Source organism: Strix aluco, chromosome 4, assembly GCF_031877795.1.
Source record: "Strix aluco isolate bStrAlu1 chromosome 4, bStrAlu1.hap1, whole genome shotgun sequence".
In the NCBI taxonomy this organism is placed as follows: domain Eukaryota; kingdom Metazoa; phylum Chordata; class Aves; order Strigiformes; family Strigidae; genus Strix; species Strix aluco.
In genome coordinates, this window is record NC_133934.1 from 52,092,001 (window position 1) to 52,113,449 (window position 21,449).

Here is a 21,449-nt window from a genome sequence, read left to right on the forward strand (position 1 = left end):
TGAGGAAAATGGACTCCACACTTTACTTTTTTGTCTAATATTTGTGTGTTTATTTGAAGTTGCAAACACATTAGTACTGACAGGGTTCAAGTTTATCACACTGGTTATACCCTTTTGAACCCCTGAGCTCTTCATGGTCTAAATAAATTCTACACTTTTATACTTGTTATCATCTGTTAGCTAGAGGTCTGATTTTCTTGTTTTTAAACTAAGGATGAAAGTGCAAATATCATTGTATTCCGGAAAGTTTTGTTGTTGCATGGCTTGTTTTTTTTTCAGAAAATGATACTCCAAACCACTACATTCCCCAAACATTGTAAATAGGTCTCTGTACTAGGAGGATGTAAAGATACAGTGCTTCATTTATAGTTGTACGACCAGTCAGTTGTCTGGTTAGTTTGTTCGGTTTTTATTCTTCAACATCTCAGTTGTTTCATTTGATTTTCTCCTCTTGGATGTCTATCAGAACAGGGCAAAAATATGTGATTGACATTTCATCTCCAAATAAAGTGTTTAGACTTCATAGAATCATAGAGTCATAGAATGGTTTGGGTTGGAAGGGACCTTAAAAGATCATCTAGTTCCAACCCCCCTGCCGTGGGCAGGGACACCTTCCACTAGACCAGTCCCGTCCAACCTGGCCTTGAACACTTTCACCGAGGGGGCATCCACAACATCTCTGGGGCATCCACAACCTCTCCAGGCAACCTATTCCAGTGCCTCACCACCCTCACAGTAAAGAATTTCTTCCTTAGCTCTAATTTAAATCTACCCTCTTTCAGTTTATAACTGTTACCCCTCATCCTATCCCTACACTCCCTGATAAAGAGTCCCTCCACATCTTTCTTGTAGGCTCCCTTTAAGTACTGGAAGGCCACTATAAGGTCTCCCTGGAGCCTTCTCTTCTCCAGGCTGAGCAACCCCAACTCTCTCAGCCTGTCCTCACAGGGGAGGTGCTCCAGCCCCCTGATCATCTTTGTGGCCTTCTTCTGGACTTGCTCCAGCAGGTCCATGTCCTTCTTATGCTGGGGGCCCCAGAGCTGGACACAGTACCCAGACTTACATGAACTCACAAAATTGCCCCGGGACAACTTACAGGCTGCCTCAGGGACCTGGGTTTGACTACAGTCTTAGCTATTATGTTGATTTTTATGCAAGTCAAATTGAGTTATATTCAAGCTAAGTGATATCTATTTTCTTTCTTCCACCCTGTTATTACCAGATTTTCTGCTGTTTTGGCTGATGTGGGACAAAAGAAGTGCACATGGGAAGGGTGCTTTACGTGTCCTGTGAATGTCTGTTGTGCTTTCTTTTTCATCCAAGATCAAGAGCTCCACAATAATGCTTCTGAATTGATAGTTCTGTAATGTTGTTTTGTATGAGTAAAATTACAGCACTTCATAGCTGTTCCTTAACTGAAAAGGAATGACCTGATAGGATCTTCAGTAAAAAGGCTTAAAAGATTCAGAAAACAATGAAATGGACTTCTGTGCAGGGAGCTATTCATATTTCTGTGTGATGTCTTTGGATGCATTAATTTGTTTATGCAGCAACTTAGAATATGTTATTGAAAATACCACACATGACAAAGGAGAATTGAGTTTCATTACTTGAAGGTAATTATCTCACACTATGTGCAACAGCCTGTTCTTGTCAAGAGCAAAGTAAAAGCGTTAAGCCTATTATAACATCTCTTTTGATGTTTTTGTAGGATGGAATAAAAGATGAATGCTCAGTGCTGAAGGTGCAGCTGAAGGAGAGAGATGAACTCATAGCCCAACTTCGTGAGGAGCTGGTAAGCAGGAGAAGCAATTTTTATTTTTAAAGTTCATTTACATGATAATGTCACTCATCCAGACCAGAAACTAAAGAAATAGAATTTCACACTACCTACAGAATACCTAGCCTAAGGCTATGTTAATCATTCAGATAAACACTGATAACAGTGACTGTACATTTCCAGAGATTTGTCAGCCTCTGAAGTGGCTACTATCTAGATGCACTGCTAGTAGAAGTTTCTTTTAAAAGATTGTGTTGACAGTTGTCTTGCAGTATCAAAGAGGCAGAGAAGTAGCACAGCACTGTATGTATATGTTAGAAATCTTGAAGGGCCATGCACGTGTTCTGATGAATTGTGAATACTTCTCCCATGAGCTGCTTTTCACATCTACAAGATTGCTCAGTAGAAAATGAAATACTTTTCCTCCATAATGTCTTTAATTGAAATAATAAATATTCTTACATTTGCTGAACCTTTCCTTAGCATATGAGCTACTAATGCTTGAGTACTACCATTTTAAGGATAGACAGAATACTCTCAAGGGACTGAACGAGGTAAAATATGTGGTATAGCAATTAAAAAAACCTAAACACATGAAAATGCATTTTATTGTGCTATTAAGACTGTACTAACATAATTTTTAAATTCTTCTTTTGATGGAACATAATTAAAACATGTATGTCTTCAGTATTTTTTTAAATAAAGGAGAGATATTTTTCCACCTCCTCTCTCACAGAGAACTTAGGCTCTGCAGAGAAAGCATGTAGGGTGACCACATTCAGGAAGATGTTCAGCACATGTATTGTTTCCATGGAAATTGCAGGTGTGCAGGCACCTAAGATTTTCTGTAAGCACCATTTGGGAGGTGGGGTTGTTTCCCTAATTAGATCTTAATTATCTGATCTAGCTCAGGGGCTTTTTGTGCCTTTCTGTCTCATGACTGGTGGCTAGCTCAGAACTTGGATAGAATGAATTCAGATCCATCCATTACTGCATCTTTTATATACTAACCAAAACCAGGAGTATACTTTTATGTCAGCACAAATAGCTAAGTTTCAAGTTGCATGGGAAAAATGTAATGCTGCTCAAGGATGAAAGATTCCTTTGCTATATTAACATCTGCAAAATAAATACAGGTCATCAATATTCTTTGTTTCATATTTGGCTACATTAAGAAATGATGTATTATGTAATTATTATCTAAAATTAAATGACAAAATGAGACACAGGGAACATCAAGCTTCTGCACAGTCCTGGAGCATTAATTTTATATCAGTCTAGTTCAGAACATATGCTATTTAACTGGTCGACAATTTTGTCAGTGTAAAATTATCCTGTATTGATACAATGAGCTGTAGCTCATTTGCTGTCAGCTGTTGTCAAAGTTCATCTGTATATATGTCAGTTGCAGAAAAAAGTCCCACAGGGAATTTAGTTCTTGTATCTCATAATAGACAGAAAAATACATCTTCCTAAGGTCATGAAATAAGGATTTCCATATGAGTGAAAGTAAGTATCATGGATTTAATCCATGTTTAACTGACTTCAATTTTGATATTCTAGGACTTGTAGAAGAGAATACAGGTGGGAGCCTTGAGACCATGTTTAATCATTTGGAATTAAGTTTTGAAAGGACTCAGTATATTTAATTTACTCCTATTGACTAAATAAAGCCAGATTGGGAGATGAACATGACAGGAGCTGGATTTAAGGTTACAAAACTCTGAAACCTACAAAAAAAACCCCAGGGTAGTGGGTGCCCACAGAATTGGAAAAAAGGATTTTTGTGCGTGTGGTGTGTAAGTACAGAGTCAATATGCTAGCTCTGGCCATCTGTGTATTTTTTAATCTCTACCGTGTATTCTCCTGCCATACTACTTATTTGTAAAAAGTTGGGAGTTTTGTTTCTTTAAGGGTGTGGTGTTAGAAGAGCTGCCAGGATTTCTAGGGCAGCTAGAATTAAAGTGACAGGCTAGTAAATGAGCTCACTAAAAACACACTTGGAACATGTGCCAGAAGTGAACATTTTGACAGTCTTCTGGAAACAAAGTGACTGTATTGCTTTGTTAGCATCCATGGGATCACTAAACTAAAGTCTACTTACTGAAGGACCTCAGCAATCCAACAGGGAAGCACTCAGTCAGCTTAGGCTTCTCTGAAGTTAGGCATATATGAAGCAGCTCTTTCCAACCATGGTTTTGATCTTAAGGATCTAAAAAGCTTCAATATAATTACAGTGAGCTCCTGTTGTTTCCCTGATGCCTCAGCCTGTATGAGGCTGAGGATGCAACTTGAAATCTTCCAAAGAGCAGCAGGGCTCTGGTCCCTCTGGCTACCACCTCTTGCACTGCATGTCCAGTGTTGTCTTCATGGATGTGCCCTGGGCCCTGCCACCATGGTGCAACTAAATACTGAGGCCCACCAAAAGATACACCCAGGGTTCCCTCTCTGGTTTGCTCTGGGGATTTTTGCAGGGCCCCAGGCCCTCGGGCTAAGCCCCTGCTGTAGTTTTGCCCACCATCCTGCAGGCTAAGGAAGCCAATCCAGGTGCCGGGTGGTCATCGCAATCCCCTTTTTGCGTTTCTTTGCCCTCCCGAGGGAGCTTTGTATGCTTTGCTCCTCATTGCTTGAGTTGCTTTACAGAGCTGCATGCAGTGGACTATTCAGGGAAGGTAAACTCTCTTTTTAGAGCTGTTAAAAATGAAGTAAATTTGAAATGATTACTAGAAAATGCTGCTAAAACTGTTTTCTTCACTTAGATAAAATCAGCCAAAAATTGATGCAAAACATGCTTTTAATATTCTGCAAATCCTACAGTTATTTATGTGTTTCTAAGATAGTAAATATTAAGAAAGTAAATGTTTACAAAAGGTAACTAGAACAGTAATTTTTAGCTAATGAAACTGTATACCTTTTCACTTAGCTACAATATATTACAGACATAGCATTTGATAGGTAACTACCATTTTTGGGTTTGTAACTTAGGGCAACCCATGTTCCATTGTCATTCTGAATATGGAAATATAACAGTTTTAAATACCACCTGCCTGTCTTAAAATCACGGCATCATGATGTTAATTCAGAGATAGTACTTCAACATAAAAATCAAATTGAGTGGAGTCAGTTTTGTAGTTCTTGAGAGAAGTATATGAAAATCTGTACTTTTCTTGTGGTTTTTTGTTAAGTTGGATGCTTGCATGCAGATTTAAAACCCTTGGTTAATTAGTTTTTCTGCAGAACTCTGCAACTAACCTAAAGTGAACTTCAGGTAAATTTTGGCTCTCAAGGAACTTTTGTTTCTTTCTTTTCTCTAATTTTTCTAGAGTTTTCTAGTAGTCTTCCTCTCCCCCCTTTGATTTTTTTTAAATTTTCAAATACTATTGAAAACGTATTTCTACCACATTTGAGTGCATTGTGAAGGAGACCTTGAACAGAGCTGAGGGTGTAAAACATCAGCAGAGTGCAAACTGTCTTGCTGCAAGCTGATGAAGCTTCAGAGCACCTGCAACTGTTTTCACTCCTATTTAGTATCTAGCTCTTGAAGGGGGAAAAGTGTAAATCTTTGATGAATGAAAATAAGTGTGTAGATGCTCAGCTACAAGACCCAGGTACAAAAGATAAAATGGAAGGAGCCCTCACCTACCTCTGAGCAAGCAATGAAGAACTTAGAAAAGTAGTCCCTCACCAATTTTTTTGTTTTTTCTCTGTTTAGTGATAATTTTGGATTGACCCTTTTGGTCACCAGAAGTGTGTCTGTCTGGAGGAATAAATACAGGTATACAGAGCAGTGGAATGATTTCCTCTATTCTGTCACTATCTCCTGGAAAATACCTGCTTCAGAAATTGGAAGAGAGTTTGGCTTCCAAGATGTCAGGTATCCAAAACTGCTATAAAGCTCCTTGGAAATGGTGAACCTGAGCAGGAACTTAAAATTTGGGTTCAAAGCATCACTTTGTCTCAAAGGTGTACTCATTCGTGAAAATATCCTCCTATCCAGAAAATCCAAGAAACAAAGTGAATATGTTCTGCAGGGTTTGGTAAAAGGAGTAATTCACTTGCTCTTTTCTCTTTTTTCAGTTTTCATTGGATACAGAAAGATGTTTGAAATCTCAGCTGTCTCCTAGCCAGCTTCACCTGCAACTGCATCTTTCCGTACATTTTCCAAATCAATCTTTTCCACTGTAGTGTGAGCACTTAGAATGACTTTAAGCAGACAATATTTTCATGGTATAGTGGCAAGAACAACTGAGTGCTGCTTACAGTAACATTTATTCTACTGCTGCCATTGGTACAATGGCCTTCATGCTGAAAAATGAGCATTAACAATATTATCCTTTCAACCTTGATTTCCCTGCGTAACTTGAGTTGTGTGTGTTGTCCCATTGAAATAAAAAATGTAGTGAGGCAGTTCTAGGTGGATTCTGAGTGAAACTGGAGGCAAAGTTAGGTCAGGAAATGAATCTGCCTTATAGTCCAGCTGTTGGAGATATTTTTCTGCTGTGGTGGTGGCTTTTCATCAAATGTTAGACTTTTTACATTTATGGAATAGCTAGGTACAGTGCTAGCTAAATGAGCTTTACCTCAAGCTTTAGAGATTAATGTTTTAGAACTGGATACTCTGGAATCAACTCATCAAAATGTATCTGCTCTTTTTTTCTTGTTTTGTCTTTGCAAATCGTAAACAAGTTCTATCTCCTTGTCCAAAACCTATGTTAAATGACTTGGGGGAGGGGGGGTTGTGCTGTGTTCTTGGTGGTGGTTTTGATTTTTTTGATTGTTTTTTCTTTTGTTTCTTAAATATAGTATATTTCTGGAAGGCAGAATGATAGCAAGCTTAGCTCTTTTCTATAGGTTGATTTCAATAATGGACAATTAGCCAATTGCTGCAGTTTTGAAGTATGATGAAGATGAGTACTTGTTTTCCAGCTTTGAAGTATAACAGAAAGCCTGAGATGCACTTGAATCCTGCTGATGAACTGTTTATGAAAGACACTTGGGTTAAGTGTAAAAATCACCTCAAAATGCAGATGCCTTGAATTGTAGGGTCTTAAAATCACAACTTGTTTTGTTTTGACAGGCCAAGAGTGAGATTTGGAAAAATAAATTAATGAACTTGTGGTGAATACCATTTTTTGAATTGTTAGGAAAATGAGAAATTTATATTAGTCCAGTCTATTTTCAAAATTTTAAAAAAGTCATCCTTGAAATTTTAAAGAAATGAGGTGATTTCCATTTGAAAAGAATAATAGTTCTTATAGTAAAAAAACCCTAACAATCTAGATTAATTCTTACACTGATTACCCACTTGCTCTACATTCTGCTGGTTTGTGTTATTTCACATTGGCTATTTTATGAGGAGATATTGCAGACCCATAGATGATTTACATAAGAACAGGCAGTTCTTTCTTCTTCATATTTAGGAAACATTAGGAGCAGAAAAAAAATAGATTAGGTGTACTTAAACATTATTACAGTGTCAGGCTTCTTTCCCCCTTTTTTACAGGAGAATTAATTGCACGTATTCCAGAAAAGGCTTATCTGATCTGTAATTACTCTCTGAATCAGTTCCACAAGACAGACATAGAGTGTGAAAGTGGTAATATCCTATGACACACAGTGGGGATTAGGCTCTGATTCCTCTTCTGTGGCAGTCCCTTGATGAGAAGCTGCCAGTCAGATAGGATCTTTAATATTCCTTGGAACTTGTGGAGGTGGTTCTGCATATGAGTTTAAGTCCCTATCACAAACCATTGTCATATCATGGTGTTTGGCTTAGATAAACAATTATGTCACTAGGGTGGAGTAGTGTCTTCCTGGTCTCCCTGAGATTGTGCTCCTGAGTATTTCATAAAAATAATACTGCGGAAATGAGCAAATCTGAGATACAAAATTTGTCCAAAGTCTCCCTTGAGACAGTGCTGAGGCTTATGCTCCTTTAATAATAATTCATGGTATATGCTTGCCTTTGACAGCAGTGTTGCTTGTAGACTGCTGGCTTCATGAGACATGTGGCATTTTACTGATGGGTCTTTTCATGTAAGCAGGCAAATATGATCTAGTCTTACTCCAAAATCTCAGAGAACTTCACTTTTTGGTTTATGTGAAAGACAAAATGTAGGTCTCAATGTCACCATTCCTTTTTTCACTTTATTTTTTGAACCAATGTGAATTAACCAATTTTAACTCTAATAAAGATAGCCAACAACAGACGAATTTTAGGACAAATGGAAATGGCAGCATCTTGGAGGTGTTGTGGGAAGGAAGACTGTACAGTTCATCAGCTTTCTAGATGTTATATTCTTTTGACTGACACATACTTTTAGAGATTCAAATTTCTCCTTAAATGAATGATGGTAGATTATATTTCCAATGTAGCAGCATATACTGCAGTGCTTGTTTTATACCATGACTATGTCAAGGTCAAACTAGAGCATTAATCTGTGTCCTTGGAGCTCTGCAGAGCTAAACTGCTACATCCCACCTGAGGGGCTAACTGGAGCAGTCCTCACCCAAGACTTGCAAAGGGGGTTTTTGTGGTGCAAAACAGGAGTAATTGAGGCAAAGGAAAATCTATGTTGTTTTATAAATGCTAGGAATAAAGGATATGAAGAAGGCAGCAAAGAGCCAGTGTGATTTATGTACAGTTTTGATCAAAATCCTTTGTTTTTTTAGTTAAGTTTGTGTTTTTCATATATACATACATATGTGTGTGCACTCACATATAAATATATATATACAGAAATATATATATGGATACACAGAAACATTCATGTGTTCACACACACATGCTGTCTCTCTTATTCAGTATGCTTCATGGTAGTTACTTTCCACTCAACAACTGCTAACATTTTTATGATAAAGAACATTGTAGAAGGAAAGTTGGCTAAAAATAGGGACACTTACTGTTGTTTGACATGGCCCTGTATTCCTGATGTTGGATAAATTCTCAAAGAAGTGTTTAAGTTTGAGCTTGTATGAAAATGACTGCTGTCAGTATCATCTAACTACATGCTATTGCATTATGCGTGTTTATAAGAGCATAAAGAAGAGTAATGTTGCTTAAAAACAAATACACATATGCTGGAAAACTTGCTTTGCTTCTTAAGATCAGCAATTTAATTTGTATGACTTAACAGTTTCAGCATGTTGCTAAAGGCGTCTCTGTGACATTTTTACTACAGTCATCTGATGTGGATGAGTTTCAGATTAATAAATGCTTCATCCTCAGCTCTGCACAACAGTGTTTAATGAATCAACTGGTGCTGTTGTTTCTTCCAGTAATTTTCTGGTTGGGGAAATATTTTTGCTTTTGAAGATGTGGGGATATCTGTCTGTGCAGTTCACTAGGGATCTAATATAAGAATAATGTTTTGCTTGTTCTTCCCCCCTCCCCGTTATAATTTAGTGTCCTGTCCAGTTTTCTTTGCTGTGCCTGGGCATGATTCATGGAAAATTCTGTGCATACACACTGGTATAGCAAACATCACAAATGAAGAATCATCTGTATTTTAATAGCAAAATATAATTTTTGTTTACATTATAGTGGAGTTCTGTAAGGAAAGAGTGTTATGCGGTTTTCATCCTTAATAAATATTTTTTCTTGCACTTACAGTATATTCCAACATTTGAAGACATTAAATATTTATGTTCATAAATGAGACATTTTTGTCTGTAAATGAGAAATTTTAGAAAGAAAAATAGTAAACATCTATTTGAAAATACTTTGATGTAAGGACTGGGAAACTGTTCTAAAGACACTGATAAGCTGAACTGCGGTCTCTGTCCTTTACTAAATACATAACCTAATAAGAAATTAGCTGTATTAAAGGATTTGTTAGATCTCACTAATATTGCTTCACAGAAACTGACTCCATAGATTGTCTCCAAGTTTTGTATGTTTTTTCTTGTCATCTCCTTATTACGTAATTTCAGTTTATATGTAAGGAAAAAATGTTATTTGAGATACAAGAGATTTAAGCGGTTTCATTTAACCTCAGTTTTAAAGACTGAGCACTTTCTCACTGAAGATACTTTTTATACTCCAACATCATGAATATTTCATGGTTCAAAGGGTGCTCAAACACTTCCTCAGGTGTCCTGCTTTCTTTGAGACATAGTCTTTAATAATTTTAAGGTTTTTTTTAGAGCTGGGACGTGAATGTGGAGTTTTAACTTTCATAGAAGGTACTACTGTATACCCAGTTCGTCCGTGTGAAGTTTTAGCTCTGATATTGGGAATAGATTTCTGTTATCTCTTCCAGTTTTTGGATAGCAAAAATGTCCTTTTCCGTAGCTGTTTTAGGCTAGTTTGGTCCAGAGGTTGGGAAGCAGAGGGGGTGGAGAGATCAAAGCAAGAAATTTTCCAGCGCTTGGGAGAAGTGAATTAAATAGAATAAAGTATTACTGATCTTCTGGATTTGAGTAGCTAATCAGCATCTTGGATGTTACTTTCACTGGGATGGGCAAGAAGGATGCTGATGTTAGATAGCTACTGGAAGCGGCACCATTTATTTCAGAGAATCAAGATAAATTCACTTTTTTTTTTCTCCTTTTTTTTTTTTTTTTTTTTGAGCATGGTAGAAATCTGACAGCAAGAGGTGGGTTTTGGTCACAGTGCCAAGCCTTTTCCTTCCATCCAGCTCTTTGATGCTCCACTTTGGGTCTTTCTTCTGCTGTTTTGCTTTTCTGCATCTTTCTTCAACTTTTGAAATATTGTTCCATCTTCCTTTTTATAGAAAACACACACAGTGTACACTTCTTTTAATGTTTTGTGCATGTTTTATCCATTGTTTGAGAAGTTTGACTTGATGCCCGATTCTGGATTTTGGGTGGAGGCTGCTGCTATTTTCAAGCTCAGTCATTTGGATTGATGTTCAGCTGTAATACCTTTTACTCTCCATGAGATTTCACTAGTATCACAATATAAAAAGAAGGGGATGGATTCTGTGGCAAGGCTTTCAGAAATTACCTGCTTATTACCCTGTGTTTAAACTGAGGGTTTTGTGAGATAGGCAGTGGTCTATACAAATGCTTCATCACCCTTCAGAGAGGCGGCAGATGACTGAAGTGCAGCAATGTGTTCATGCTGAGTGGTAGTAAAAAGTGCCATGTGGGATATCATTGATAAGCAACGTGTTACAAGACTATATACAAAAGCCTGAGAAGTGTCCTAGCAGAAAGCTAGCTTGCAAATTTCTACTTTATTGGTAAATTCTTTCCAAAAACTATTGCTCAAGTAATCTCCTTTCATATTTTAGATCCTTTGACAGTTTAACTGGATGAGCTTTTTATACTTCTTTGTATCTCGATTTAGAAGAAGATTAAAAGGTAATATATGGTCATCATCAGAAAACCAAATAAAACCCAGTGATCTTACTGACTTTTAACCACATATTACATTTAAATTACAAGAAGAAAATAGCTACTAGTTCAAAGAAATTAACTTAATCTCACACGTTATACATCTGTTTGGTTTGTCTGGGGTATTCAATTCTGAATATTTTTTCATTAGGTTACTTTGCATGGCTAGTAAAATAAAAGCAATAAACTTACTGTTCTTTGAGTTCAGAATATAGAGTGAAAATATATCTCTTCGGGTTTGGTTGTTTTTTTTTTTTCAGAGCTATTGTTTATGAATTATTCAATGTGTTTGAAATGTACTTAACATATTTTGGAGTTTTCTAGTAATAATGAAAGACATTTATCTTACATTTTCCAATCTGACTTACAGATTATATTGTTTTTCTCAAAGGGAGCTCTCATGATTTACCAGAAGAGTAATAGAGTTTGCAGGCTGTAGTATTTATCACAATTCACCAATTATCAACACAGGACTTTATAAAACCAGACTTTCTCACAGTGTGACATTTGTGTTCCAGCTTACAAATGAGGGTTTCACCAAACAATGCTAGTTGGGCAATAGAATGCTGTATTATTATGGTTTGGGAAAGAACAAGTGGAGCTATTGTACTAGTAGTACAGTGGTGAGAAGGAAAAAAAAGAAACTATCTTTATGTAAACTTGCTTCAGTTTGATTGGTGTGTTTGTGGCAGACTTCAGGTTAATAGGCCGGAAAAATAAAAAGTGGTGCAATTAAAGGATGACTTAAAGCAGCAGGAGAGATTTTATTTTTCAGCTGAACTGCCTATTTATCATATTACTTTCAAGAGCAGGGTGATAGAGTCTGAAGGGAAGAGCAGCATAGAGAGGACTGAGGATTTTTACATTGTCACTAGATCCACGTTTAAAGATCACTGCAAACGTAGCTGTGCTCAGCCTATTGAACTTGCTGTGCAAAGGATCCTTTCTCACTGAGCCAATGTGAATAAGGAAGCTTAGATCAGTTTCTGGAATCTTGTGGAATTTATTTTGTTGCATCTCATTAAATTTATGGAAATGGAATTCAGTTCTTAAGGGACAAATATGTTTCCTGTTTTTTCTCCCTACAGTTCAGAACCACTAAGGTGATGTGGTTCATCAGCTCCTTTCTCTCTATCCCTTCTTTCTGCTAGAGGAGTTTAAGACATCTTCTCTAGTATTATTTGATCTTTATTTGTGAAATCAGAGTTAGTAATGTATGTCTGTTTCTCCTGATTTTTAAACCTAAAATTCATGGACCATTCTGCTTAGCCAGCAAAATTTAAGAAGCATCCAAGCAGAGAGCTTTTTTCACATATGTTGTTATTACCAAAATCTGTTTTTCTGCAGAATAACGTAAGCAGATTGAGTGAATGAAGTGAAATATAGTGAATTCTAAAGTCCAAGTCATCTGATGATCATTTTTCTACCTCTCTGTCATCCCACTATTTATTGGAACACTGTACCATATAGTTACTAATATTCTGTATGTGTTAGCACAGAGGCTGGAAATATTGTTTCAAAAATATGCCAGAAAAAAACAAATGAAAATAAAAACTGTGTGTAGCCTACCAGGCAAGCTTCTTAGCAGAGACTACTAGAACAAAAGCAGGTAACTTAAAATGACGGGTAATTTAGGTGAGAAGGACCTCAGGGGTGCTCTAGTCCTGTCTGAAAGCAGCGTTCACTTCAAAGTTAGACCAGGTTGTTCAGGACCTTTTCTAGCCATATGTTGAAATTCTTTATGGACAGAAACTCTGCAGCCTCCTTGGATGATCTGTCTAACCAGTCCTATGAAGAATGTTTTTTTCTCATGTCCAGTAGGAGTTTGTCTCATTGCAATGTGTGCTGTTGCTCTTTGCTTTTCTTTGTGCCAGTCTGAGAAGGATATGGATGCTTCTCCTCCATACCCCGTTTGATAGTGGAAGAAAGCAAACAGATCCTCCTTCAGCCTTCTCTTTTCTAGACTAAACAAACCCAATTCCCTTAACCTATCCCTGATGTCATTTGATCCACCATCTTAGTGGCCTGCACTCTCTCCAGTTTGCATCCACCTCTCATACTGGGGCCCCCAAAACAATGTGTGTTATTTTTCAGATGCAGCCTCCACCACACTGATTAGAGGTGAAAAAACAGTTCCAGCCATTTGCTGGTTGTGTGTTTGGCACGGTGGCCCAGCATACTGTTAAACTTCTGGTCTTAGAGTCTGAGCATAAATCATGTTATTCTTCAATATCATAATCAAATTTCATCATAATCAAATTATTATTTACGTTATTGTATTTTAAGGAGTGCTGGGCTAATTGAAAACATGATCCTTCTCTCATGTGGGTGTTATCCAAAAATCCAGCTAGTTATCAGACTCCTAGCATGTCTTCTAATAATATCAGACATCAAACTACTATTTAGGAACTTATTATATAAGAAACTATACAATATGGATTCAGGCCAGGATAGGGAATTGAGACCATGTGCAATGTAATGCTGAATAATATATTCCTACTAGCGGGTAAGATGGAGATACTGTTTTTTCATTGGGAAAGATGCCTGAAATCCATGTGAGACTGAAGCATTTAACATCTCTCAGAAATGATCATCACAAACAACCTTTTCTACCAGATGCTGTAGTGTTTCCTTCTCTAAATAGATTCATGTACTTAAAAATAAATGAAACAAACACAGAAAAAGGAAGACTTAAGACAGGCCTGTATTCTCCTATATATACTGCTTTTCCTGTGGAAAAGGTTAGAAGTACAATGTATTATAATTGTTAGATATACTGTTAAGTAAAACAGAATAAAGCTCTCCTGTTTGCAGTCTTGAGTCTGGAAATATAAGTAAGCCCTAATAGTACAGAGCTTATTCTTTCATGCAAATAAGTTTTATATTAAGATCTGCTTTAAAAAACACCTTGTGAAATGATTAATGGCACATCAGAGAAGATTTGAGTAAAGAGAGATTAAATAATGAGAATGGAGTTCTGCTTCAAGCAACCATATATCAGTTGTATTTGTTTGGTATTTGTGCAATTTTTAATTACAATTGTATTTTTAACTCTACTTAGCCATCCAGAAGCCTTTGGGAAAGGATAAGTAGAGATTAAAAAAATCAACCTGTTTATCACAAACACCAAATATTGTGTCTTAATTTTGTTCATTTATGTCTTTTCCTATACTGCTTTATTTATATTACTGAGCCCTGGACTGAGAATTATCACCTGACATGAAAGAGCCAAGTCCAGCCTGCTTGTTCATTTAATCTTTCATCAGGTTGTTAGGCCATACGAAGGGTCGATATCAATGACAAATGATGATTTGGCAGTATAGATACTTGCCCAATAGGAGCAGTATTCAGCTCATTTTATGTAAGTTCGTAATCATCTAATAGATAGCAAGGGCTTTGACTCACTGTGGGTTTGAGCTGGATTTGATGTCTTGCAGGTGATATACTTTGATGTTTCTGCTGTATAGTAGAATATATTCTTCCCCTTAAAATGTGAGAAACTAACCCATGGAGAAGCTTGTGTGGTATGGGGTTGGGGTATGTGTGTTTGGTTTGTTGGAGTTTTTTTCCCCCTCTTTCTTTCTGTCTCTTAAGTGTAAAAAGGCTGGTGAGCATCAATTTGATTTTTCTTAAGCAAGGGCTCTAACAGTGAGTTTGAGTAATTCAAGTGAATTCCAGCTGAGGGTAAGCATTATAAGTGAATATCCCAACAAGACACATATATATATATATTTAAAATCTCTACATGGACACTGGCTTTTGGGATAATCACACGAACAGCTAGTAGAAGGTGTCCTATAGAGCTGAGAATCCAGCATTGCCTCTGTTTAATAGAATCTTCAGGAATGCCTGAGTAACTATGGTATGCAATGTTGAAAAGGGATATATCTTTAAGGAAATAGGATATATTTTTAAGAATCAGACTTTTAAGAAAATTAATGTGAGGATAAATATTTTTCATGTAAAGGAAATGTAACAGTATAAAACTGAAGTAGATTAAATAATAAAAATAAAGCGGAGGAAGGGGAGGACTGTATGAGTGCTTACAGCTCAGAATTTCAGCACTACATGGGACTGTGTAACTCAGATGATCAGCAGGCTCAAGTTCCTCCGTGTACACCAACTAGATGTTTCTGTGCTTTGTCACAGTGAAACCAGGATACAATTACTCCTTAATTACTCCTTCTTCTTCTTCTCCTCCTTCTTAAAGTAAGACACTGAAGGCTTATTCTCACTTTCTTTTTCCACAGCTTTGACCAATACAGTTTGTAAAATTTGTGTGCTGTTGTTGACATTGCTTTTATTTTTACCATTTTATTCAGTATGCATAGATGGGCATGCATACACGGCTCAAAAAATATTTTTGTTTAATGGTTGTGTCTTGCTGTTATAACTTTTGTGATCAGAATCATCCATTTGCACAGAATGCTTTGTAGTTTAATAATTTTTTGACTTGACATAATATAATTAACAGAAAGAACATCCCATGCTGATAGAGTTGATTAACACAAAGAACTTTGTTTAGAAAGGTAAGGAAGTTATTCACTTGTACCTGGAAAGTTCCTGTCCAGGTAGCTACTAGTACACAGGAAAAGGCTTTTGTGTGAGGTAACTTTTGGAATGCTTTTCAGGCTTTTATGTATGCTTACACTAGTGTGCACTAAAAGTGTCAATATAAAATGTTAATAAAAGTTTGCTCATTTAGTTTGCTGAACATCCCTTCATAACTGTATTGTACCATATGTCTAAATGATGGAACAGCATCTTTAAAGGGGTCTTAAGGGCCTCACATTTGCAGGTTACATGAGTTTAGCTCTGTGAATGCCTTAGTGTTTCTTGATCAGCTTTCTTGGTAATTACTTCAGGCTTCGGAATTAGAAATGTTTATTGGTGAAGAATGTCAAACCCAGTTACTTAACATTTCATTATGATTTTCACTCTTTATTGTAGAGCTCTATTAATAATCAGCATCCCTCTTTGTTTTTTGTGGTGCTAGAGTCCTTTTACTTGTGTACACTGATGTGAGTAAATAAAACATAGAATAATATTCCAGAGCCCTGTAATGTTGCTAGTCTCCCACTAGGCACTCAGTGAAGTGAAGTAGTTCCTGAATTGTACTATAAATGGTGCTATACTTCTCAGAAGGCATGGGAGTAGAATTTTATACTTATGACTAATTAATGCAATTGAGAATGATCGTGTACAAGGAGGCATCTTTCACAGCTCATCTTGTTTTATGCTAAAATAAGTGGAAATAACTATCCTTCCTTTTTCTATGAAATGTTGGCTGCTTTGTTTTTTTCATATGGAATTATTATGAGAGAATTGCATGGACAGGCTTATGCACAGTTCTTCACTGTTCAAAAAAAAAAAAATCATTTAACAATTCCGTTTGTCAGCTGCACATTGTGTGCATTGGACTTGATTCCCCATTGTGTCTTCTTTGAACTTAAATGCAGTGTAGAGAACAAGTTGATAGCATCCCATTCATGTCTTACGGTTAGAGCCATGTAATCTCTTATTCCATTGTAGGACTTGAAGTAATAATGCAGTCTTTTTCTCATTCTCTTGTGCTTGCCCCAGAGTATCTGTTTTCTATTTCTCGCACAAGGTTGGGAAGCACCGTAAATCATGCCATGAAAGCTCTCATGTGTAGGCCTCATTCCTGGCAACTGTTTTTGGTTACATTAATACCCACATATGTTGTTTAGCAGAGACAACAAGTCTTTAAAAAAATAGGCAAATAAACAAAACAAATTCTAAGTGGGAGCTTGTCTACCATAATCACAACTAAGCCATTTTATAATGGGGGAAAAAAAAAAAAAAAGGCAATTTTTTGTGACTTACACTTTTTCTCGCGAAACTTCAGTGTGAAGTGATAAGAGGAAAGAAAGCTCTTATTTCTGCTCGTGATGATTTATCTGTCAATAAGGGCTAGGTCTTTAGCAGGCACTCATAGCTGCTTGATGTGCTGATGAGCTGTGCTGATTTACAGCAAGTCCTGTCATTGTATGCCTAGAGGGGAAAAGTTTAAGTATCCATTTTGTAGGAGAATAATAGAATGCTTCATTTACTTAATAACATGCTTTTGATAGGTATATTAATGTAATACCTCACATGTAAAGACTGTTGGCAACTTTGTCATTCATTAGATCAGATTGTGTTTTTTGATTTAAAGATGATTTGTGTACTGCATTGGAAATAGAAGAGTGCAAAAAAGGCCAGTGTTAACTAAGTTGCATGTCTCCCTTTGTGATTAATGGTGTGACCCCCTTAACCAAATAACCAAAAGAACAAGGTGTTATTTTTAGCATCAGGCTGGAAATTAAGAAAATGTTGACAACGCAATATGCTATCTCACATGCACGAATTCCCCCCTCCTCCTTGTGTGTATAGAAAACTGCAGGCTAATCTTTCTGAAGTAAAGTAGCAACAGTGTCTCTCAGGCTTCATGTGGTAAAAGTTAAGAAAACAAGAGAATAATTTTGAAGGTTCAGTAATTATTTTTGTATTCTGAGACTTTTTTGGTTTATGGTAGCTGAAGTACACAATAGCAGCTATAAGAGTGCAATCTCAAAAATCATCCAGAATGGCAGATGGCCTTTAGGGAAGATTTGAAAAAATTGTGTTTGAACGCTAGAGAAAATTTCTCCTCTATTCACAAGGTCGTCTGTTGCTGGCGATTATTACTGTCCTTTTCACTGAACTGTTGTGAATCCTGTAATATTTTTGTCACCAGGAGGAATCAGAAATGCATTAAAACACATCTAAGCTTTAATGAAACTTAGGTAGGAAATGACTTTGAGTGGTTTTTAGGCACTAGCATCAGCTTAAAGGAATGTTTCAGTTGTACTGAAAAAAAGGTTTTACCAAGTCAGAATATGTTAACTTTGACAGTGGAGTTACCAAAAAGCTACGTACGATGCAAGATTTGGTTTTGTGAAAATAAATTGGACACTACTTTTATTGCAGACTCTCTTCTTGATAGTAGAATTATGTATATTTATGTTCACCCAAGCTTGGGGGATATTAACAAGAATGAAATAACGTATGTTTGTGCTCTTTTGTATCTCTTACTTTCCATCATCATCCAAAGGAGGCTCACCCTACCAAAACTCTATTATTGTCTTCATGAATTTGGTAGACTACAGCTTTATTGTCAAAAAAAACAACAACAAAAAAAAAGGTAGATATGTTCTCTTGGGGTAGAGACAGTTAAAGCACTAAGAGCAGAGTAGTTTAATAGTTTAATAGACAGGGCATTTTTTGTATATATACAGAATATACTGTAATGAGTACCTAGAGAGATATAAGGCTTGGCTTTGTAAGGAGAGATCTGCAGCATGGTGTCACAGGGGTTTAAAACAGTACATTACCCTTTAAGCTTTAGAAGATAGAGTTCCAAATGATCATCTGAGAAGCCCCTACAGTCTATTTAACACAAGTTTTTTTATTTGTTCTTAAAAAAGTATGGCTGAACATACCATGCCATTCAGGCCATTCTTTTAAAATACTGTTAAAAATAATGGTAAACTCCATTAAAACCACTGTGGGGACCTCTCTTCTTCAGCAGAATTGAAAGTTCAGCAGTTCTAGGCTTTTTGTGTGCAGTTCCACAAGGGTTTAATACTTTTCTGCAGATGACTTCTGAAGGTGAAAAGTTTTTTGTCTCCCTGGTGTCAGGATACTTAGATTCTAAAAATTTTAGTGCAACCTTTTATATAGTAGATGATTTTTATTAAAAATAATTTTTTGTTGTTATTTTGAGGGTTTTGGAAGAGCTCATTTTCATTTCAAGAGGACCAGAAAGAACTGATGGTTTGTGGGGCCTCCTTTGTAAGGCCATCCATTACACACCAGGCCTTACTTTTATTTAAATGGACTTTGCTGGGAGTGTGGCTAGATTTTGAATCTGCTCATATGAAGATCCAAACGAGTACCTCCAGGTCAGCAAGGCATGTCTAGTGGCTTGAAGCATCTTTGGTTTCACTTCTATGACCAAATTAACACTCAGTTAATTTCAGTTTAAAATTGTCTTGAAGGTCTCGAAGAGGAAAAACCTAAAGATTCTAATTTGTCTTATTTCAGGACATAAATAATTTGTTAGTTAGAAATTGGGTTAAGTTCCAAATCAAAGCCAAGGAAATGCATGTGTGATTTCTGTTTGAAGTTGTTTAAACTTTCAGAATTCACTTCAGTATCATGGGATTTAACTCTTAAATCTGGTCCTCTGGATTGGACCCTCATTAGAAGTTGAAGCATACTGAGTCTGTTCCTCAAATACATGTTTTTGTTCAATTTCATCTGAAAGGAGCTAAGTTTGTGCACTCAGAGACTGTTATCTGGTACAAACCGAAAGTTCCTAGGGGAGTTTACTTTTTGAAGCCCTATCTGAACTCAAATGTCTGTATGGATGCACCCCTAGATGGGTTTAGGTTTTGGTGAACTGTTCTGTGAGATTAAGCTAAATTGTTTGCATGTGATTGTACATTTGGAAGTGTGACCTAGTGTATGTCATGGAATAAAGTGGAAGTGGACTCTTCCTTACTCTTAACCATGAAGATGCTATGGTTCCTGTCAAAAGGTTTAAAGACTACGATCTTTTCCTCTCACCTTGGAGTTGTGATATGAATTGGATATATTCAAGGGCCACCTTAGATGAGCAGCTATATAGTGTCATCTGTGGTCATATCTCCTTTTTAAGGTGATCTGAAATGAATTGTTTGCAGAGCTTTAACATGTGATGTGTGACTTTGGAAAGCACTAAAAATGCTATTTGATATTTGAAGAAAGCACCATGAAATGCTCTGTTAATGTTTTGAAGTCTCCTTCTTTCTCTAAAAAGTGACTGAAATGTTCACTTGAATTCCATCTTTTGCTGCTTTTCAGTGACTGCAAATCACTGAAAGATGTACAGGTTGCAAGTGGAAAAACCATTATTCCTCCCTTACAGTCCTTAATCAGTTTACGAAAATCCTGCTAGTCCCATTATTGTAGCATTTATGCCGTTGTGGTATCATCAGTGTAGATCTAAAGAGAGAATGGGATCTTGAATGCAGGGTGATAGCATAAAATTTTGCTGTTAATGAATGAACTAGCACAGAATTCATTTAATTCTCTCTGATTATCTCTGAATGATTCATCATATTAAAAACCTCCGCAGTTCTACAATTTCAAATAAGCAGATACCAGTTGCTTCTAGAAGTGATGACAAAATCTCTGTTATGTTTGATTAAGTCAGATTTGTCCCATGGGATTATGGATACAAAGAAAACAAATTTGCAGTGGAAGAGGTTTATGCTGCTATTTTGTGATGATTATTGGGCTTTTCTCCCATTTAAACATTTCCTGCAGATAGCTCTGTTTTCTCTCTCACTGAATGTTGTTTCTCATACATTTCCTCTGAGTAGATCTTTTGAATCACTATTCTGTTTACATCTCTCAAAAGTTCAAAGCCAAAATCTGATTTCTGTATTTGTACTAAGTGGCGCTTTACTTCCAAACTTGGTACTATGTATAGAATAAGTTCCTATACAGAATAAATTTTGGAATCTGTGTCTTCCAATTTTAAGGAACAATAATGAAAACAAACCAAAGCCTTGAATACCTGAACATTGCTTAGTTCTGATAGGGGAGACTTAAAAATGAGATGTCCAAGTGTAAATATCTATCTTCAATCTTTAAGTTGCAAAGTGAACAATCTCTTTAAGACAGAGCACAGTAATTTTAGGGAAGTCATTGAGCCTCTTACAGGCATTATATTTACTAGGAGTTAGGGGAAATGAGGCATCTGACAGTTAAGTTTATTCCACTTGGGTAACTTTGCCTGAATCTCTAGGCATCTAAAGAGCTTTGTTTCGAGTCTGTCTCTTGCTGCATTATTCACAACTCTAGAATGGGAGGTTCCACTCTAGAAAGGTTATGCTAAATCCTTGACCACTTTCTCGAACATTATAACCCTTCAGTTATGAAGAAAGTGAAAGCACTTGTGTGTTAGTAATGAACAGGACAACCATGTCATAAATGCTGTGCATATCACTTAGAAGACCTACATATTCTTCAGTCCTTATTGAAAATTAGAGGAAGACTGTGTGTTTTGGGAAGTGCTTCAAAATACAGTAATTTTAATTTCTCATGTGCGTTAAAAATACTAGCATAGTTCTGATGTTCTTATTTTTGAAGTGCCATTATAAGAACTCATATTAGCCTTTATTCAACAAAATTCAACAAAATCTTCAGAAATGTCCTTTGGATAAGATCTTTCACATTTCCCAAGATTTTACAGGTATCAGAATACTCATGTAGTTAT

General features: G+C 36.5%; 1 protein-coding gene across 5 annotated transcripts in view; it reads left to right on the forward strand.

Moving 5' to 3' along the window:
• Positions 1 to 21,449, forward strand: part of CCSER1 (coiled-coil serine rich protein 1) — a 728,043-nt gene that overhangs the window by 394,213 nt on the left and 312,381 nt on the right. For all 5 annotated transcript variants that reach the window (XM_074823100.1, XM_074823102.1, XM_074823101.1 and 2 more), the window contains exon 8: positions 1,712 to 1,795. In XM_074823100.1, the coding sequence (XP_074679201.1) occupies positions 1,712 to 1,795 (84 nt within the window). The remainder of the gene's footprint in view (positions 1 to 1,711; positions 1,796 to 21,449) is intronic.